This window comes from Pipistrellus hanaki (genome assembly GCF_964339955.1).
Source record: "Pipistrellus hanaki genome assembly, chromosome: 2".
Taxonomy (NCBI): Eukaryota; Metazoa; Chordata; class Mammalia; order Chiroptera; family Vespertilionidae; genus Pipistrellus; species Pipistrellus hanaki.
The window spans coordinates 167,866,452-167,886,787 of record NC_140504.1 but is presented as its reverse complement, the minus strand read 5'-3'; the positions used below and the strand labels follow the sequence as shown (position 1 = coordinate 167,886,787).

Sequence of the window (20,336 nt, the reverse complement as noted above, 5' to 3'; positions counted from 1 at the left end):
ACACTTAACTTCAGTCCTCTCTGATCTGCCGCCCCTCCACCGGAGCCCAGGGTGAGTGTGCTGGCCTTTTAAGAAGGCACCTGGGTTTCTAGCAGAATCCGGATTCTCGCTGGTGGACAGAATACCCACTGGTTTTCATAGCCAGATGTTATGCTTTGAAACCATTCAATGAGTTGCTAATAGTAGAGAGTCCTTGAATTATTTTGAATATTTAGACAAGATTATGGAGTAGAGATTTCAGTGATTACATGTCCTACAATTGTGTCACAGATCATTTTCTAAACATTTTTTTTGTAACTCATAATTCCTTTTAACAAATTTAAAAATTACTCCATTGGCATTATTTAAAATTAGAAATAATTTTAGTATAAGTAAAAAGCAATCAAAGCATAGGCTCAAAGCCTACTTTTTTTCCTAATTACATGCCATCTTGTTAATTTTGCCTTGCAAATCTTAAGATGGTAGAGATATTAGCGTTTGCATAATGAAAAATAAAATAATGAAAGTTAATGTGACCTGAATTGAGTCAGTAAACCTGTTTCACAGCAGAGTCAGATTAGAATCCATCTCTCAGTTTTAGCCTATTTTACTTGTTTCCATAAACCCTCATACATCACTGAAAACTACATAATGAGAGTAGCGTGCTTTTCTGTGTTCAGTTACTAGAGAAATTTATTGATAATTGAGCTATTTAAGGTTAAGTGTGCACTAAAGGATTTTTATAAATGAGTTTTAGGATTGAAAAATATATCTTCATGATTTTCACAACTTTCTAGTTTTTAACTGGTTTCTAGTTTTTATTGTTTTACAGTTGGAAAATAATAGATGCTCATGTTTAGGGAAAAAAGACAAAACTATCTGGAAAGGACTTTGAAGGTGATTTAATACTGTTTTTCTTAAAATGTTGGTATTATATAAAAACTAGGGCAGATGGCTCACTCCCTTCTCTCTATAAACAGAGACTGGGTGAATGGAAGTGAGTTGCATAAAGTCAAGGTCCTGAGCCTGACTGTCTTTGTGAATAGCTTTTGACTGCTTCATAGTAGGATTATGTGTTTATCAATTTTATACTTTTGAAAGCCTTACTTGGGCTCTGCTTTCCTTGCTGGTTCAGATACTAGTTTCCACAGAATCAGAACAGGCAACCTTAGGAACACCAGGGAGCTCTATCCCTGGCCTTTCTTTATGGCTTTGGTGTTCTTGGATTCCTTGGGTTGTACCAGTATCTTGGAGTGAATATGGCCAGAGAGAGAGTCAAAGCTAGAGGATCATTACATTTCCCTTATCCGGAATTTACTGAGGTGAAGGTAATAGCTTTCCTGGCATGCCATCCAGGGTGAGTAATGCTCTAAGCCAGTGGTTGCCACTCAGTGGTCCATGAGGTCCAAAAGGTTGGCGACTGCTGCTCTAAGCAAGATGCTCACATACCTGTATTTGGAATATATCTTATATCTGTCTTATCCACATATGTTGAGCTTCTTAGGAAACTGCATGTAACATTTTTTTGTGCAGAATCTTGAAAATAATTAAAATTTTAAATTACTCATACTAAACAGAATGCTTTGCATTATTTATGCATCCATCATCTTTAAAGTTTTTTGTTTAATAGTGTATGTTATACTACTTGGCTTTTATGATAAAAAGGAATTATGAGACCAGGATTTTACTAGATAACAGTAGACCAAAAATTAAATTTGATTTCAGTACTAAGAGAAATTAATGCCTAAAGATTCCCATATCTTATTTGCCCTTTTCCCCACCCCTCCCACACCCAGAATTATGAAGAGAAATTTGTGCTTTCTAAGCTTCCTTTAGTTTACCCAAACATAGACTGTGTTTGCTTGTTAGAGCTGAGAGTCCTTTGTAATCTGTTTTTCTTTTTCACCAAGTAAGCTTCTTCCTTTGGCTCTCCCATTCATGTGTCTTTGCTGCTTTAAGTTGACTTACTGCCTTCTTGCAGCCCTATTTTATGCACATACACTTGAGCAGACACAGCCAATAAAGCAGTTAATAGCGGAGCAGAAAGGATTAAGTACAAGCACACACAGGTGCCATCTTCCCTGGATAGAGCACTCCCCTCCAAACTGTGTGTAATGCTGATCGATGATACCGTGTAATGTTTTCTATTTTTACTATCTACTGTGAGAAAGCAGGAGCTGAATTAATATTGTGCTTGTGTAGAATGCCTCTGAGGATATGGAATGGGGGAGGGGGCTAGTTTTTCATGTGACTTATCTCTGACATGCTGCAGCGGGACTGAAAACACTCTTCTGCTCATCATATACAGAGGAGAGAAAAATTCCAAGATTGAGCTTGCAGAATTTGTGGAGTATATTTAGATTTTTCTTCCAGTGTTTTTCTGTTTTTCAACTTTGCCTAATTTTATAAGGATTGGTAGTGGGGTATGGCCTTTGCATAGTAAATAGATAAGGGAGAAGCGGACTGCCACAATGATTCGTATGATAAGGGACTGTTTAAAATCTCCGAGACATCGTGACCCACATTGCGACCCACCTGAGAAACGGTTAGTGAGCTCCTTGCCCATCTCAAGTGTTTAAAAGTGACAGTATACAAATAGCTTTATTCTAGTGCCTTTTTTCTGCCATACAAATCTTAAAAACATTGTACCTACATATCCAGAACAGTTGAGTTTTGTCTACATTTAAAATCTCACCTGCAATGAGAAATATAAATGTAACATGCAGTTGTCCCTTACGTATCTTCATCTTCTTTGGTATAGCTGTCTCATTTCTCCTTTATGCTGCAGTTTAATGGAGCCTGCACTTATGTTTGGGTTATGTCTGGGAAGAAACTGAAATTCCACCATGAAACTCTGAGGGGAAACCTGGCAGCACTAATCTGGAGGATTTCTTGAATGCCATCCTCCCTTCTTCATGTTGCCTTCTTTTATCTTCCCCCTACCTATCCCAAAGATGTATTACTGCAGAATCCTATAGCTTTTTCTCTCATTCTGTAGAAAAGAAAGTGAAGGGAGCCGTGTGTGTGTGTGTGTGTGTGTGTGTGTGTGTGTGTGTGTGTGTGTGAGAGAGAGAGAGAGAATTTCAGTATAAACAGCAGTTAAATTGATAACATCAAAAGAAATAGCTTTATTTTGTAATTCTGAACCTAAGATTGCTTAGGATTCATTCATTAAAAATCCAGCTCTGATGGATCATGTACAAATTTATTTTCTTATTTTTCTATCATGTACGAATTTAGATAATGATGTTTCAAAGTAAAAGGGGATCCTAGCTTGTTCGATCTGAGTAGAAAGATAAATGCTACTGTGATTCTTTTTTCACTTAGTATACACTGTTTTATATATTTGATCAGTTGGAAATTATCAGTGATCTAAAATAGCTTTTTTTTTTTTTTTTTTTTTTAGCAGATTTATTTTATAGAGCAAATGGCCCATGTATTGGCGATTCTTTCCATTTTCTCTATATTTCATTCTAAAATTGGTACACACTAGTGATTTAAGGGGACATTAACACTTCAGTAAATGTCCTTTTCTTAATATTGTTGGCTGTTTCTATTAGCCATTTTCATTTGATTTAACAGTGGTGCTCAAGGGTTAAGCTTACAAAGCTGATGCAACCCCTCCTTTTCTTTACCAGCAATTTTCATTGGACAGCATTTCCATAGCAACAGTGAGGTCAGTGAAACCTGAGTGTTTCATTGATTATTTTTCTCTTCCTTTTTTAATCTGTTCTCTTTCACCACATTTTAGTGAGAAAGCGATTTTTTTTTTTTAACAAACAGAGCTTGTATTTATTTGTTCCATAAATAATTAAAAGAGGGTAGAAAGGTCTGCCCTTCATTTAAAAATTGAATGTTTCACTATGTATTTAAAAAGCGATTCAGGATTAGGAGGCTGGATAACCATACCGGGTGTAGCTGATGTTCTCAAATATTCTTGCATTGTTTGCTGGTCTTCTAGGGAAAAGAATAATGTGGAACAGGATCTTAACGAGAAAGAAGATACTCTTAAACAGAGGACAAGCGAGGTTCAGGTATGTGGGCTATGAAATCCAATATTCCATTTCTGATTTAGGAGAATATATTTTAAATGTATAGGGTCATTTACTATGTGATGGTTGTGGTGTTGGTGAATAGATCAAGTAATGTCTATTATATATGTAATATAAATAGTTGTTCTTTATAAAATGATTGTTTTTCTCTGAATTCTGGCCTGCAGAGATCACACTGCAATGAGAAAGCAGTATTTTTCAACATAAATTTCTAGTTTTGAAAGTATTTAAAGATAATATTTCACTGTATATTATACTATTATAGATAAGTTTTAATGACTTACGATATAAATATTATTACACCAATAAAATTAAATGAGTGAAATTGTCATCAACATCGTCATCATCTTGAAAACACAAATTGCTTTTTCAAAGATGTGAGATTTTGTTAGCTAGGAGACCTGGTATTTTAAAGGAGCATTTTGCAAAATACTGGTAGGGTGGTAAATTACATGGAATATTTTAAAATAATATTTTTATAAGTTGCTTAGTAGTCACAATATCTTAAACTGTCATAAAGAGATTTAATTCATTTTCAGTAAATGCTATTTTAAGTAACTTCATTTTAAAAATAAAATAGAAAAGACAAACCTCAGTTTCTGATTGGGAAATGACACAGAAAGGGGTATTTCAAACATTAAAAATACAGAAAATTGGGCAGTGCTGCAGTGAGAACAGTAAGCCTTGCATGTGACCATGTTACTGGGGCATCATTTCCTGAATGCTGCACCAGTACATACAGGAGGTTGGGTGTAAAAACACTGGTAGCAGTTGCCAGTAACAGCTAAGGATGGGCATTTCTTAACATGTTACTTGTATGTTGGATTTCCCTATTTATCTCAGTTTTAAATAGGTAAAAGCTCTAAATGGTTAGATTCATTGATTTGTTCTGATGTGTGACATTCAGCAGGGATTTTTACCGGGTGGACTGTGATAAGGTGGGGAGAATGATTTATTGAGGGATTAACGAAGAGGCCAGAGAGAGAGATTTATTTATTTGTTTGTTTGTTTATTTATTTATTTATTTATTTTAGAGGTGGGAGAGAAGGAGAGAGATAGAAAGGGAAACATGGATTTTTGTTGTTCCATTTATTTATGCACTCATTGGTTGATTCTTATCTGTGCCCTGACTGGGAATCGAACCTGCAACCTTGGTCTATTAAGACAATGCTCTAACCAACTGAGTTACCTGGCCAGGGCCCAGAGAGACTTCTTGTTAAAAGTTGATGTTCATATTGGAAGACGGCATTCATTATATACACTGGGATTTTCCCAAACATGATGCAGACGTCAAGAGATCATCACTAATGTTTTTTCTCTTTGGGGTAATGAGAATGGTGGGGTTACCTCAATTACATTGTTTTTGAACTTATTAAGAAATGCAAAAGAGTCATAGACTTCAACAGTTATTGCTAAAAATAGTTTAAGGATAGAAGATAAAGCAATCTACAAAAGTTTTCTCAATCTGAAGAAATAGATATAGTTTCTGATATAATCTTGGATAGTTTCTAAATTTAACCAGATAATATTTCAAAGTACAAAGTTTTTTATGATAGATAATTTTTTTGTTATTTGTATCTGTCTAAATGTTTGTTTTCCCTACTAGATCTTTTGAGGATGTGAATTTAAATAGCCAATTTGAACTAAGATTTTGTTCCTTTTAGGCTAAATGGACTATCCTCTATAATAAAAGCCTAATATGCTAAGTGTCCAGTAGTCTGGTCATCCAGTCAAAAGGTCTGCTCGCTATGATGTGCACTGACCACCAGGGGGCAGAAGCTCTTACTGGTAGGTTAGCTTGCTGTTGGGGTCTGGCCGAATGGGACTGAGTGGAACTCAGCGAGATGGGCGTGGCATGCCCTGGAGCCCTTCCGCGTTCCTCCCCAGCTGGCCAACCTCCTGTGTACCTCCCCAGCCCTGATTGTGCACCGATGGGGTCCCTTGGCCTGGCCTGCACCCTCTCGCAATCTGGGACCCTTAGGGGATGCCAGAAGGCCAGTTTTGGCTTGATCCTGCAGTCCAGGCTGAGGGACCCCACTGGTGCATGAATTCCTGTGCTGGGTCTCTAGTCCTTGAATATTTGATTTCTTATCATTGTGGTTTTGTTGTTAGTCAAAATTTCTTCATGATTTGCTCATCCTTTATTATTTAGTGGTGACGGTAAGGTATATGTTAAATCTTAAGTTTTGTTAAATCCAGATGTATGATTAGCATAGAAAGCCTAATTGTTGAATTTTTGCATTAGGTGCTATAAATAAAAGGCATCTTGGAGCATGGTTGGAACAGACCAAGTTGTTTGTAATGGTCAAACATAAGTTCACTGAAAAAGAACGGTGGATTAAAACTTTGCATTAGTAGCCTAACCCATGTAGCTCAATGGTTAAGCATCTACCCATGAACCAAGAGGTCGCTGATTCGATTCCTGGTCAGGGCACATGCTTTGGTTGCAGGCTCCATCCCCAGTAGAGGGCATGCAGGAGACAGCTGATCAATGATTCTCTCTCATCATTGATATTTTTATCTTTCTCACCCGCTCCTTTCCTCTCTGAAATCAATAACAATATATTTTAAAAAACACAACTTTCCATTAGTAGATTCATTACTTATTCTATTCCAATAAAAGTATTATCCATGGTAATGAGACACTAGACTAAGATGACATGGATATTTGACATCTAGAAATAATTAAAACTTTTCATTTTAGTGATCATTTTCAATTTTCTGAAGCACAAGACAACTTATTAGAAGTGGTAATATGTAGAGTTCATTATCTATTGAATTAACTCTAATTTACCCATTGGTAATGAGGTACAGACTAGTGATAACATGGATAATTAAAATCTGTAAGTAATTACAACTCCTAGTTCTTATTTTTTAATTTCTCTGGCAAAAGGCAGTTTACTGGAGCTATTTATTAATCAGTAGCAGAATTAAAAAAGTGGATTTTGCTTCTTTATTACCAACTTTTCTAGTGAAGATGCTAATGAGAAATGCCAACATGAAGGCCTCAGGGGAGAAGTAAGGGAATTTTTACCTGTCAGTGAGTGTCTGCCTAATCCAAAATCCAAACTTGACTTTCCTGAGTATTCTTGCTTTTCTCCATATGTAGAGTCACAGATGATTATTATATGAGCTCATATCTTAAACCAAACTTTCAAATCCTCTTTAATGTGTGACCAATGTGCCAAAAGACTATTTTTGTCTGTTTTGGATTTATACAGTCTTCCTAATTTCTCGACTTAGGCATTTTGGTGTTTATCTTTTCAAGGTCACTATGTCTAAAATGAGTTTCATCTTGTAGTGGTGTGGGGAAAGCTTCAATTTTGAACTTTCCTATTTCTGCCAGTGCTTTTCTTTCTCACTACTGCCACTCTTATCACCCAACATGTAAAAATTTAAGTGCTTACTCCACCCTCTTGCCTTTCTTCCTAAACTAACTTTATTTTTAATATTATTATTTTTAATCCTGAGCATATGTTCATTGATTATAGAGAGAAGGGAGATAGAGAGAGGGACAGAGGGAGGGCGGAGGGAAGGGGAAGAAAGGAGGGAGAGTGAAGGGGGCTGGGGGAGAGACAGAGACTGAGACAGAGACAGAAAAACAGAAATTGACCTGTTGCCTCTGGTATGCACCCTGACCAGGGATTGAAACCCCAACCTAGGTATGTGCCCTTACTGGGAATCGAACCTGCAACTTTTTTTGGTGAATGGCACAATGCTCCAACCAACTGAGCTACCTGGTCAGGAGGGCAGTCAATCAGTGTTTCTCTCTCACATTGATCTCTCTGCCTCTCTCTCCTTTCCTCTCTCTAAAATTAATTTTTAAAAAGACATTGTTAAATGGATGTAATTTTAAGGAAGCCATTGGGAACAGAAATCAATAAACTTCAATTTTGTGCATGAAATTAAAAACCGGTGAAGATCCACTCAGAATCTACAGATAGGTTTGGTAGCACAGTACGTCATGAAAAGTCGGACTTTTTCACAGTGTTCATACAACCCTCATGCAAAAGAGGCTCTTAATTATTTATACTTTATCAGTAAAAGTTCAATAATTCATAGTAACTATCCATGGTTTTTCTTTTTTTTTTCATTTTAATTCAGAGATTGACTTATTTTGGGTGGAAATAAAATTAGATATATGAGCTCAACATTCTTTTTCTAGTGATAACGCTCTTAGAACATGCTGGGAAGCATATGATTGGGAAATAAAGGCAATCTGTTAGTGAGATTTTCTAACACCCATCCTAGAATATTTCTATTCCTTGACTTAAACACCTTGCTATACAATTGGTATTTTTTATATTAAGAATAGTTCTGTAACTTTTGTTTTGAGAATGTATCTAATTATTTTTAGTTTTTGGTTTAATCTATAGAGTTTTTTAACCAGTTAAATATAAATAAGTGTATTATCCATAAATTATTGTCCTTTTTGATTTTTTACTCTGTATTTTATATGAACAAATGCAAGCATATTCATGTTGATAATATTTCATAGATTTAGTACTTAAGTTACTTTTCTCAGTTATATAAACTGATTTAGGTTGTAAAAATTATTTTATTCTTCAATATAAATACGAGTTTTTATGTATTTTTTAAAATTTTATTTTCTGTACCCCTGTAGTACTTCATGGGGTATAGAGGAATGGGGATGAGTTTATCATGTTTAGTAACTTGTGTAATTTCTAGAAAACAAGACAGTTTCCTTGATATTTCTTTTTAAATAAAGCCAAGATCCCAGCTCAAGGATCCCTTCATCCCTGGATTAGGAACCTTGGCTATGGCTAGCTTTGGTATTTTCTAAAACGAACCTTGGCACTGTATTTTAGTAGTCTGTTCACTTCATCTTTGCCATTCTCTGAGTGCTTCCTTTTGTCCTTTCTTTCTATTGTCCTTCCTTTTGCTGTAGAGCATGGTCATGGAAAATAGAGCATAACTACTGACCAGTGTTACTTTTAGGAAAGGGGGTAGGATAGGAAGAATGATCAAGGGAACATGTAATTAACTCTACTGTTAAATTATTTTTTTTGTACAGCAGGAGAATATTTACATAAAATTTGTATAATAGAAAAAAAGAAAAAATATGTGAGTGGTCATTTTAGGTCATATAGGATTCCTTTATGACCTTTAATTCAATTTGTAAAATTATTTTTGCTGAGGCAAGTTTTGCCCAGGCAAGTTTTTACTGATGAATCTAGCTTAATTTCATTTAGAATGGGTTGGGGGGGGGGTTTAGGGGGGAAGAGAAAGGGGGAAAAGTAAAGGCATTATGAATTTCATTAATGTGTTTAGTTACATCATTTCACTTTTCTAAATTATCAGAATAGCAAAACAGCTAAGACAGAAGGGGCAGGAGACTTAAAAAATGAAGCCCAGTTTTACAAACACCTTTTAATATTTACGAATTGTGGTAATATCTGAAAAATAAATCTTCAAAGCCCATCAGCTTATCAGTGTCAGCCTATTCTAAGCCCCATGTTTTAAGTTCACCTGAAACACATAGGTCTCTTTTAAGAAAGAATTCATTGATATTAATAGCACAAGACAGGAACCAAAATATAAACTATTGTACAAACGAATGAAATAACATGATCTCACTAATTTAGGGGAAATGGTGGACAACACAGACTGATGAACAGGAACAGACCCAGAGATAAGGAGCCATGGGTCAGACTGTTGGACCTCAAAGGGAGGGTGGGGATAAAAGGGAGAGATCAACCAAAGGACTTTATGTGCACACATATGAGCCTGACCAGTGGTCAGGGACAATACAAGGGTGGGGGCATGAGGGGGGTGGGGGTGGGGGGTTGGAATGGGGGGTTGAGGACAAATATGTAATAACTTAATCAATAAAGAAATTTTTAAAATAGAATGAAATAAATGTTACATGAAGAAAATGCAAGGTAAAAAATGTGTAACTTCTATAGCTGTACAACACAATATGGAAACAACTCTCAGATACACTGGAAAGGGAATGATGAATAAGAAAGTAACTAATTTAAACAAAATTAATGAAGAAATGTTTTGGGGAGAAAGAATAAAATAGACTCTAACTACAAAGGTATTGACAAATGTCTTCTGTCACTCACTTGACGGGATGACATTTGATAGTGCTGAGATTATGCACTGATTCAGCAGAAGATTTTCCCGAACAGTTATCTATCATAAGGGAAAGAGAAAATTATCCTAGTTTAGTGGAAGATACTGTTTGCTAGGAGTACCTGCCACTGTCCTAGTCATGGGAGGAGGGAGATATGCATTTGCTGCCTTTACTTAGTCTCAGGATAAGCAAATCTGTACCAAAATAAAATAGCCAAGTATATCTGGATACTGATATTGCTGTGGAAATTATAATTTTTGACATTTCCTGATTATAAAAGTAATATGAAAAAAAGTAATGTTCAGAGTAATCTTGTAAAATATAGAAAAATCAATAAAAAGAAAAACTTCACAACTTCACATTCGAGAGAGAACCATTAACATTTTTGCTGTATTTTCTATGAATATACATAAATGGCTTTATATTTATGTTGTCTTTGTGTTCAGCTTTTTCAGAATTAGCATTATGTCCTAGACATTTTCTTATATAAATTTCAAGTTAAATTTTATTTTTATTAGATTTACAGTAAAAGTAGAGATCAAGTTATATCTAGTTATAAATACTATATATCATTACATATGAGAAGTCCAATGTTTTTCTTTGGAGTTTAGGAGAGAATGGGAAATTAGACTAGAATATCTGAGGATGGAAATAGTTAACATATTTTTTCTATTCCTGCCTTTGAACATTTTTTAAAATATATTTTTATTGATTTCAGAGAGGAAGGGAGAGGGAGAGAGAGAAACATCAATGATGAGAAAGAATCATTGATCAGCTGCCTCCTGCATGCCCCGGACTGGGGATTGAACCCACAACCTCTGCATGTGCCCTGACCAGGAATTGAACCAGTGACTTCCTGGTTCATATGTCAACATTCAACCACTGAGCCACGCCATTGAACATTTTTAATTAAAGGAAAAGAAAAAAAAATTTTTCTCCCACTATTCTTTTTTTTTTTTTTTTTTTTTTTTTTTTTTTTTTTTTTATAGAATAGAAACATCGGTCAGCTGCCTCCGGCACATCCCCTAATGGGGATGTGCCTGCAATCAAGGTACACGCCCTTGCCTGGAATCGAACCTGGGACACTTGAGTCCGAAGGCCAAGGCTCTATCCACTGAGCCAAAACCAGTCAGGGCTCTCCCAGTATTCTTAAAAACTGCTTTTTAGGCCAGCATATCTTTATGTACAAACTATATGACATGTATTTTACTATATATCTGTAATAAGTATAATAAAACAATAAGGCATTCAAAATGAGTGGCATTTTAAAAAAATACTTAATTATAAGACTTTTTCAAACTATTGTAGTTACTCAAGCTACTATGTTGAAGTGAAGCAGTTATTCCGCCTTCCTGAAGAGTAAGAATAGCCCATAATATAATGTATAATACAAATATATAAACTTAAAAACAAGAAAGATATATGTCACAGTGACATGCTAAAGCAGTAAAGATTTTTTCCACATAATGGAAATTTTAAATGTCAGATGAATCTTAATCTACACGCTATAAAAATCATGAATAGAAATTTTAAGTATTTTAACCTAACAAAGGGCATTTCGTCATTAGATTAGTTTGAGGATAGTATTAATATTTAGCCATAGGTTGAATAGAGAGTGCAGCTTTTCACAGTATGTTAAAAGATCAAGTCCTTTCTTTCTGTCAACCTCAGGCACACTTCCTAATAGTTCCTCCCAGTTACTAAAATCTTTATGATAGTTATCAATCATTTCTTAATTATTCTTTGGAATGTGCTAGGCATTGCATTAGATTGTGGAAACTCAAAGAAAGATGAGGGGTTGGCTCTGTCCTTCAGCAATCTTACCTAATAATAGACAAACATGTAAATTGACCATATGTCCGCTATGCCCTCTTTAGAGGTGCTCTCGGTTGTCACTTGGATTGTTTTCTTTGTTGGCCTGTCTCCTAAGATCTTGATGCTTGGCAGCACCTGGGACTCCTTCCTCTGCTGATCTGATGTCACATCGCTGCCACTAAGCTTCACCTTCTTCAGACTCCTTGGTGATTGACAGAGTCTGGGACTCCTCACCTTGTTGATCTGATTCTGGTTATCTCTATGAGGCTCCAAAAGTCAGAGTTCGAGAACACTATATTCAAGGATCGTGCGTAGGGCCTCCTTGGGCTGAAAGCAGGCTCAGAACAGGATGGGACTTGTTCTGTTCTGTGGTGGGAAGTCAGTTCATTTGTTCCACCTGATCATCACTTTGACTTCCGGAACTGCCTGAACCCTCTCCCTTGGCAAATCTGACTCTGCTTCTCTCTAATTAAGGTGGTTACTTCCAGGTTCCCAGATTTGGAAATGAGGGGGGAGGGTTACTTACCCTGACAGCCCTGCAAAGGGTCTCCCAGGAATGACATCAGGGTTAAAGTGGGATTCTAAGGGGTTCACACTATTCTGTGGTGGGTGGACTCCTCAGTCCTCATTCATGAAGGTTTTCATCTCGGATCCTGACTGTGTGCTCAAAGAAAAATTTTAAAAAGAGCAGAATGATAATTATAATTTAGATTTAGTTAGGTGGCAGAGAAAATATAAGATGAAAAGCAATTATAAAAAGCATTTTTAGTGTTTTATTTAATCACAGAAGCATCTACATTTACAGTCATACCTCATTTTATTATGCTTTATAGTTTTTTTGTTTATAATTTGAAGGTTTGTAGCAACCCTGCATTGAGCAATTCTATTGGTGCCATTTTTCCAAGTTCAGATGATGGTTAGAATTTTTTTAGCAATAAAGTATTTTTGAATTAAGGTATACACATTATTAGGAGATAATGCTGTTGTACACTTAATAGAGTATAGTAGTAACATTACTTTTATATGCACTGAGAAACCTAAATAAATAAGTAAATAAATGATGTGACTTGTTTTATTGCAATATTTGCTTTATTGCAGTTGTCTGAACCAAACCTGCAATATTTTCAGTTATACCTGTATTTGAAAAATAGTGGCACACATGTGTGAGACATTTAGTTTAGTATAAAGCATAGTGGTTAAAAGCTGATTCTGGACCTAGTTTGAATCCATCAGTTGCTAACAAACTTTGAGCAAGTTATTTGCTTGTGTATGCCTCCGTTTTCTCATCTGTAAAATGAATAATAATTGTACCTACCTTTGTAGATCTGTCATATAGGTTATAAATTAGTTATACATAAAAAGCCTGGAAGAGTACCTAGCACATTGTAAGCACTATTGAAAGTGTTTGCGGGAGATTAAAAATGGCAATGGAGTAAGTGGAAGCTACACTGACACTCTCCCAGGACCAAACTGGAAATACAAATAAAATACTGAACAAACCACCCTGAAAAATAAACTTAAGACTAGCTGGAGAGAACCCTGATAACCAAGGATGGAAAGTGGAGACCACATAGAGAATGGTAGGAAGTGTGGAGGCACAAAAGAGCCGGCAGGATTCCACAGACAGCAGCTGAATATCTGGAGGTTTTTCTCCGCCATGAGGAGTTCACATTGAAAACTCTGGAGTCTAAACCCCAATCCAGAGAACCAGAACTGAGAAAGGATCCCCACAGAACATGTGGCTGTGAAAAGCAACAGGGTTGCTGTCTGCCAGCCAGAGATGCCTGGATATACAGGCACCTTCTTAAAAGGCCAATGCACAAAATTTCAGTGCAGCCACTTACCTTGGGCTCCAGCACAGGGAGGGCCGAGTGGACTGGAGCTGTGTGAGGAGAGCCCAGAGTTGGGGGCTCTAGAGTTGAGCTCAGAAGACAGTCACTCAGTTTTCCTTTGCTGAGTCATTCCCTCATGCTACAGGGAATTTCTTTCTCCGGTGAACCTTTGCTATCCAGAAGGTTTTTGACTGGGGAGAAGACAGTTGCCCCCACCTTGATGGAAGCCCTCTTGCACAACCCTATGGTCTATAGCCTGAGGCAAATTACATCTCTGAGAATAACAGACTTCAGACCGAGGTGGATCTCTGGAGGCTTTGAGTCTTTGCCTGATTTCCTTCTGGGGTTGGGGCTAGGAAAAGCAGAGCCTGCTGTACATCTTGGTCCTTTCCAAAAGCACCCAGCCCCAGCAGAGGGAGCCACAAACTGTGGATAGCTGATAGCTCCAAAGAGAGGACCAGGGCCAGTCAGAAACAGCATCTGACATTGTCCTGCATTAGAGACTGGGAGTTGTAGCAGATCTACCTAATACATAGACACAAATAGGCAGACAAAGAAACAACCCCCAAATGAAAGAACAAGAGAATTCTCCAGAAGAAGAGGTAAACGACATGGATAAGAAATTTATTAGGTACAGAGTTTAGAATAATGATGTCAAAGATGCTCAACAGCATGAGAAAAGATATACTACTATGAAAAAAGACTAGTCAAAATAAAGAATGACATAGCACTAATAAATAATACATTGAAAGGAATACACAGCAGATTGGGGAAAGCCAAGGATCAGATCAGTGAATTAGAAAACAGGTCAGGAAAAAATCAGAGAACCAAAAAGAAAAAGAGTTAAGAAAACAGGACAGCCGAAACCGGTTTGGCTCAGTGGATACATCGTCGGCCTGCAGACTGAAAGGTCCCAGTTTCGATTCTGGTCAAGGGCATGTACCTTGGTTGTGGACACATCCCCAGTAGGGGGTGTGCAAGAGGCAGCTGATCGATGATTCTCTCTCATCGATGTTTCTAACTCTATCCCTCTATCTTCCTCTCTGTAAAAAAAATCAAAAAAATATATTTAAAAACAAAAAACAGGAGGACAGCTTAAGGGAACTGTGAGACAACATGAAATGTAACAATATTTGCATAATGGGTGAGCCAGAAGAAGAAAGTGAGCTAGGGATAGAGAACGTGTTTGAAGAAAAAACATAACCCAATTATATGCTGTCTGCAAGAGGCCCACCTCAGAACAAAAGACTCACACAAAATGAGAGTGAAGGGATATAAAACATTTTTCCATGGAAATGGAAAAAAAAGCTGGGGGAGCAATACTCATCTGACAAAATAGACTTCAAAATGAATGCCATCACAAGAGACCACACAGGTCACTACATAATACTAAAGGGATTGATCCAACAAGAGGATTTAACCTGATAAATATATACGCACCCAATATAGGAGCACCTAAATACATAAAAAAAACTTCTAGAATTTGACAGCAATATAGTCACAGAAGGGAACTTAACACCCTGCTGACCTCACTGGCTAGATCTTCCAGGCAAAAATTTAACAAGGAGACAGTGACTCTAAATGACACACTGCATCAGTTGGATTTAATTGACATTTATAGAACATTTCAGCTCAGTAAGTTGCAGAATATACATTTTCAATGACCCATGTTAGGACACAAAATAAGACTGAAATAACATCAATCATTTTAGATCACAATGGAATGAGATTAGAAATCAAATACAATAAAAACACTCAAAAACATTCAAACACATGGAGGCTAAATAGCAAGTTATTAAACAAGGAATGGGTTATCAATGAAGTCAAGAAAGAAATAAAAAACTTGCAAACAAATGAAAACACACACAAACAAAATATCTGGGACATAGCCAAAGCAGTCCGAAGAGGGAAGTTCATAGCACTACAGGCCTACCTTAAAATAAAAGAAAGAAAAAAAGAAAGAAAGAAAAAATAATAATAATAATAAATTATTTGATCCTACAACTTAAAGAATTAGAAAGAATAACAAGTTAGGCAAATTTTATGGTATACAAATTATACCTTTTGGCATATGGGATGATGCTCAACCAACTGAGCCACATTGATCAGGGCTTGTAAATTATACCTTAATAAAGTTTTAAAAAATAATTATTTTATGCCAACACAGATGAGTATTGAAAATATACTAAGCAATAAAGAAGCCAGTCACAAAAATCACATATTATATGATCTCATTTGGACTGACCAAGAGGGAAATGGGAGTGACTTGCTAATATTTGGGGGGGTGTTTGTTTTTTTCGGGTTTTTTTGAGGTGATGAAAATGTTCTAAAATTATTTTGATGATGGTTGCACAATTGTGTAAATATACTAAAAACAATTGAATTGTATACTTTAAATGTGTGGATTATGTGGCATGTGAGTTATCTCAATAAAACTGTTACGGGAAGTAAATAAAATTATATGCTATATGTGAAGGAGAATTAGAGGTAGGGAGGACTGTAGTAGTGGTAGGCCTGAGGAAGGCCTCACTGAGAAATATTGTAGTTGAGCAAAAAAAGTGAAAGAGATGAGAGACTGAGCCATATAGATTCTTGGGGGAGGAACTTTCTAGGAAAAGTGATAATCAGTGAAAGATCTTGAGAAGAGAGCATTTCTGGCATGTTTGAGGAACAACAGTGAGGTCTGTATGGCTGAAATTGAGCAAGCAAGAAAGAGAGCAGTAGGAAATGAAGTTGAGAGAAGGAGGGATCATGTAAGGCTATTGTAAGCACTTTGGTTTTTACCGTGAGGGAGTTGGGGAGACGGTGTAGAGTTTTGAGTAGAGGAATGACATCATCTGACATAGATTTTTAACAATGGCTGCGGTACTGAAAATAAACTGATGGACTGGAGCTGAGATGTTAGAGAAAGAGAAAATCAAAGATGATGACATATTTTTTGGCCAGGCAAACTGAAAAGGAGGGGGAAGATTGATAATGAGGCAGATTTGGGGGCTGGGGATGGCGGATGCCAGGAGTTTTTGACATGTTTGTGAAAGTCATCAGACATCCAAGGGCAGATTTGAGTAAGCAAATCGGATGTCTAAATCTGGAATCTAGGGAAGAGGTCCTCAAGTAAAGATTGTATTTAAAGCTATGAGTCCTCCAATCCATCAATATAATATACTTAATACGATAATGTTTTATTTTCTTTCCCTTAAATAGGCTCTTAGATATTGTTGGCTTAATCTTCCCCTGCCTCCAAAGAAAATAAATATGTTCCTTTTCTTATATTTTAGGATCTTCAAGATGAAGTTCAAAGGGAGAGTACTAACCTGCAAAACCTCCAGGCCCAGAAACAGCAAGTACAGGAACTCCTCGATGGGCTGGATGAGCAGAAAGCCCAGCTGGAGGAACAACTCCTGGAAGTCAGAAAGAAATGCTCTGAGGAGGCCCAGCTGGTAAAGACTGGCCATTTACTGCTGTGTATTTACACCTTAGTTGCTTTCCCTGGCTTAAAATGGAAGCATCCTCTGTTTCTTGTTGTTGCTGTCATTAGGTGGCAATCTCTAATCAACATCATGCACATGAAGGAAATGGAACTTAGTTCACTCAGAAATTACAGGCCTTCCTTAGGGAAAATAGGGCAATTAATGTACTATTTTTCAAATTTTATTTGGAAGTACGGTACCTGTGCCTTTTAACTATTTATTCCCTAATTGTCTTTTCTATCAAATGTTTACATTTAAAAATACCAAAATAGTAAGCTAAACAAATAACTGTATTGTATTATGAAACATTTTAATGACATTTCTTTTTTTTATTCCTCTTTCTTCTCATTCACCTCCATATTATAGATCTCATCCCTGAAAGCTGAACTAACTAGTCAAGAATCGCAGATCTCCACTTATGAAGAAGAGCTGGCCAAAGCTAGGGAAGAGCTGAGTCGCCTGCAGCAAGAAACAACAGAATTGGAGGAGTGTGTGGAGTCAGGGAAGGCCCAGCTGGGACCTCTTCAGCAGCAACTGCAAGATTCACAGCAAGAAATTAGTTCAGTAAGTCTTTGTAGCTGCAGGAAATATGAGAAATATGCTCAGATGGGCCCTCACCTATCCTTATAGTAAATACTTTCTCAACTTCTGCTCTTTTCTCTCTCTGCCTAGTTTATTATTCATTTTTCAATAATTTCATACAAACAGGTTTCTTGTCATCTGTCATAAATTGTAAACTATCATTCATTTTGTACATGTGATAATAATAATTAGAGTCATGGTTAAGATGTACTTTAAGTGCTGGCTCTGCCACTTATTATCTGAATCATTTTAGCATCAGGTTCCTCATCTTTAAAATTGGAGAATTAATAATACCTCTGCCTCTCAGGGCTACTGTGAGGATTAAATGAAGCAAAACCTGTGAGACATTTTATCATAATGTTTGATACATAGATGCTAAGTGTTGGGTGTTTTTATAAATAACTAGAAGCCCAGCGCTCGAAATTGCAAGGCCCTGCCCACCCGAGTGTGCCCATACCCCTGCCCACCCGTGTCAGTCTTTGGTGGTTAGGGCATTAGGGCCATCGGCTCTTTATATAAATAGATAACCCAGTATCTTGTGATTCTAATTTTGAAGTCAGTCTTGCTTATGTAGCAACTTTTAATTTTTAAAATAGAAAACTGGTTTTTATATAGATAAATGTGCAGTGTTGTGATGAGTTCAGCATATATTGTAGATCCTTTGCTTTGTTATTTCTAGGCCTTTCTAAATGGAGAATATTTTATAGAATGATAGTATGATGGTTAGATAGGAGCATAGAGATCATGTAGCTATTAACTTAAAAATAAAAGGAAGGGTCTTTCGAAATGAGAGGCAAAAAACAAACAAACAAGGATTTATTTGAGATTAATAAGTATAGCTTATTTGGACACACTAGGCAGAAACCCATATCATGTTTTTATGAGTAGAAGGGGGACAATTACATTGATTAAAGGAAGACATTTCTGTTGGTTCAGATAAATACAACATAGTGATCTTAATTCTAAATTTTTTTTTTAATTGATTTTGTACAGAGAGGAAGGGAGAGAGATAGAGAGTTAGAAACATTGATGAGAGAGTCATCGATCAGCTGCCTCTTGCACACCCCCTACTGGGGATATACCCGCAACCAAGGTAGTACATGTCCTTGACCGGAATCGAACCTGGGACCCCTTAGTCCCCAAGCCGACGCTCTATCCACTGAGCCAAACTGGTCTCGGCTTAATTCTAAATTTTTTTTGTTTATTTGTTTTAATTGTTGACACTATTACAAATCCCATTTTCTCCACCTTTGCCCAATTCCACCCAGTTCCCACCACCTCCTCCCCTTAAACATTTTTAATTTTTAGTCCCAACAGTCATAATATCTGTTTTTGTGTTTGTGTGTGTTTTGTTTTTTGTTTGTTTGTTTGTTTGTTTGTTTGTTTTTTCATTTGCAGTTTTTTGTGACACAGTGTTGCCCTAGACCCAGTCCAAAGGTTATTTTGCCATGTTTTTTGGTCATTCTTTGTTTGTTTGTTTTTTGTTGTTTTGTTTTGTTTTTTGTTAATCTTCACCTGAGGATATTTTTTCCCATTGATTTTAGAGTGGGAGGGAGGCAGAGAGAGAGAGAGAATGAAAGAGAGAAACATCAATATTAGAGAGAGACATCGATTGGTTGCCTCCTACACTTGCCCCCAACTGGTGTCCAGGGATCAAACCTGCAACCCAGGAATCAAACCCGAGATCCTTTGGTGTATGGTGACACTCTGACCACAGAGCCACACCCCTGTTTTAACATTCCAAAAATTTGAGTCATAAGATGTACAAAGCAGTACTTCTGGCATGACAGCTCTGGTTCCGTTTAAAGTGGCTCCATTTATTTATTTGGACATAGCCTATTCCTTTTATTTTGAATTTGAACAAACTGTAACTATATTGTGTTAGGGTCGCCGAAGGAAGTACACAAGAGGCTGAAAGTAGTAAAGATTTATAAATTTATTGGGTCAAGTAGAAACCAAATTGGCTGAGCTCCAAAATGGTGCTAGCATTCAGGGACAGTGAACCACAGATTTTAAAGGACTCTAGGTGAGCTTTTTCAGTGGGGAATTTTCTGGACAGGCCCAGATCCTGGGCAAATTCAGAGGGTAAAGTTACTGCTCTTAGCACATGGAATGTGGTCTAAGCCAAAGGGAATGTTGGTTATAAAATGATCTAATGGTCAGTTTCCCAGGGGAGGGGATATCGATTCCACTATTTGACCAGACCTAACATAATGTTTTTGAGATTCATCCATGTTGTAACATGTATCAACACTGTATTCCATTGAATGTTCATAGGTATTTTGTTTATTCCTTCCAAGTTAATGAACATTTGGAGTCTTCCTACTTTGGGGTTATCCTATATAATAAAAGCCCAGCAACCATAACAACCAGAACGACCACTCAACCTGTCCCTATGAGGTGCATTGACTACCTCTCAGTCCCTCCCCCCCTGGCCCACAGGCTCAGATTGCAGCATGGCGAACAGAACCACGGGGAACCAGGTGGCTGGTGGCGGGGCAGAACT

At 36.9% G+C, this 20,336-nt stretch overlaps 1 protein-coding gene across 3 annotated transcripts in view; it reads left to right on the top strand.

Moving 5' to 3' along the window:
• The window catches only part of EPS15 (epidermal growth factor receptor pathway substrate 15), a 117,218-nt gene that overhangs the window by 63,685 nt on the left and 33,197 nt on the right, over positions 1-20,336 (top strand). For all 3 annotated transcript variants that reach the window (XM_084872890.1, XM_084872891.1, XM_084872892.1), the window contains 3 exons: positions 3,941-4,013; positions 17,057-17,218; positions 17,615-17,812. In XM_084872890.1, the coding sequence (XP_084729016.1) occupies positions 3,941-4,013; positions 17,057-17,218; positions 17,615-17,812 (433 nt within the window). The remainder of the gene's footprint in view (positions 1-3,940; positions 4,014-17,056; positions 17,219-17,614; positions 17,813-20,336) is intronic.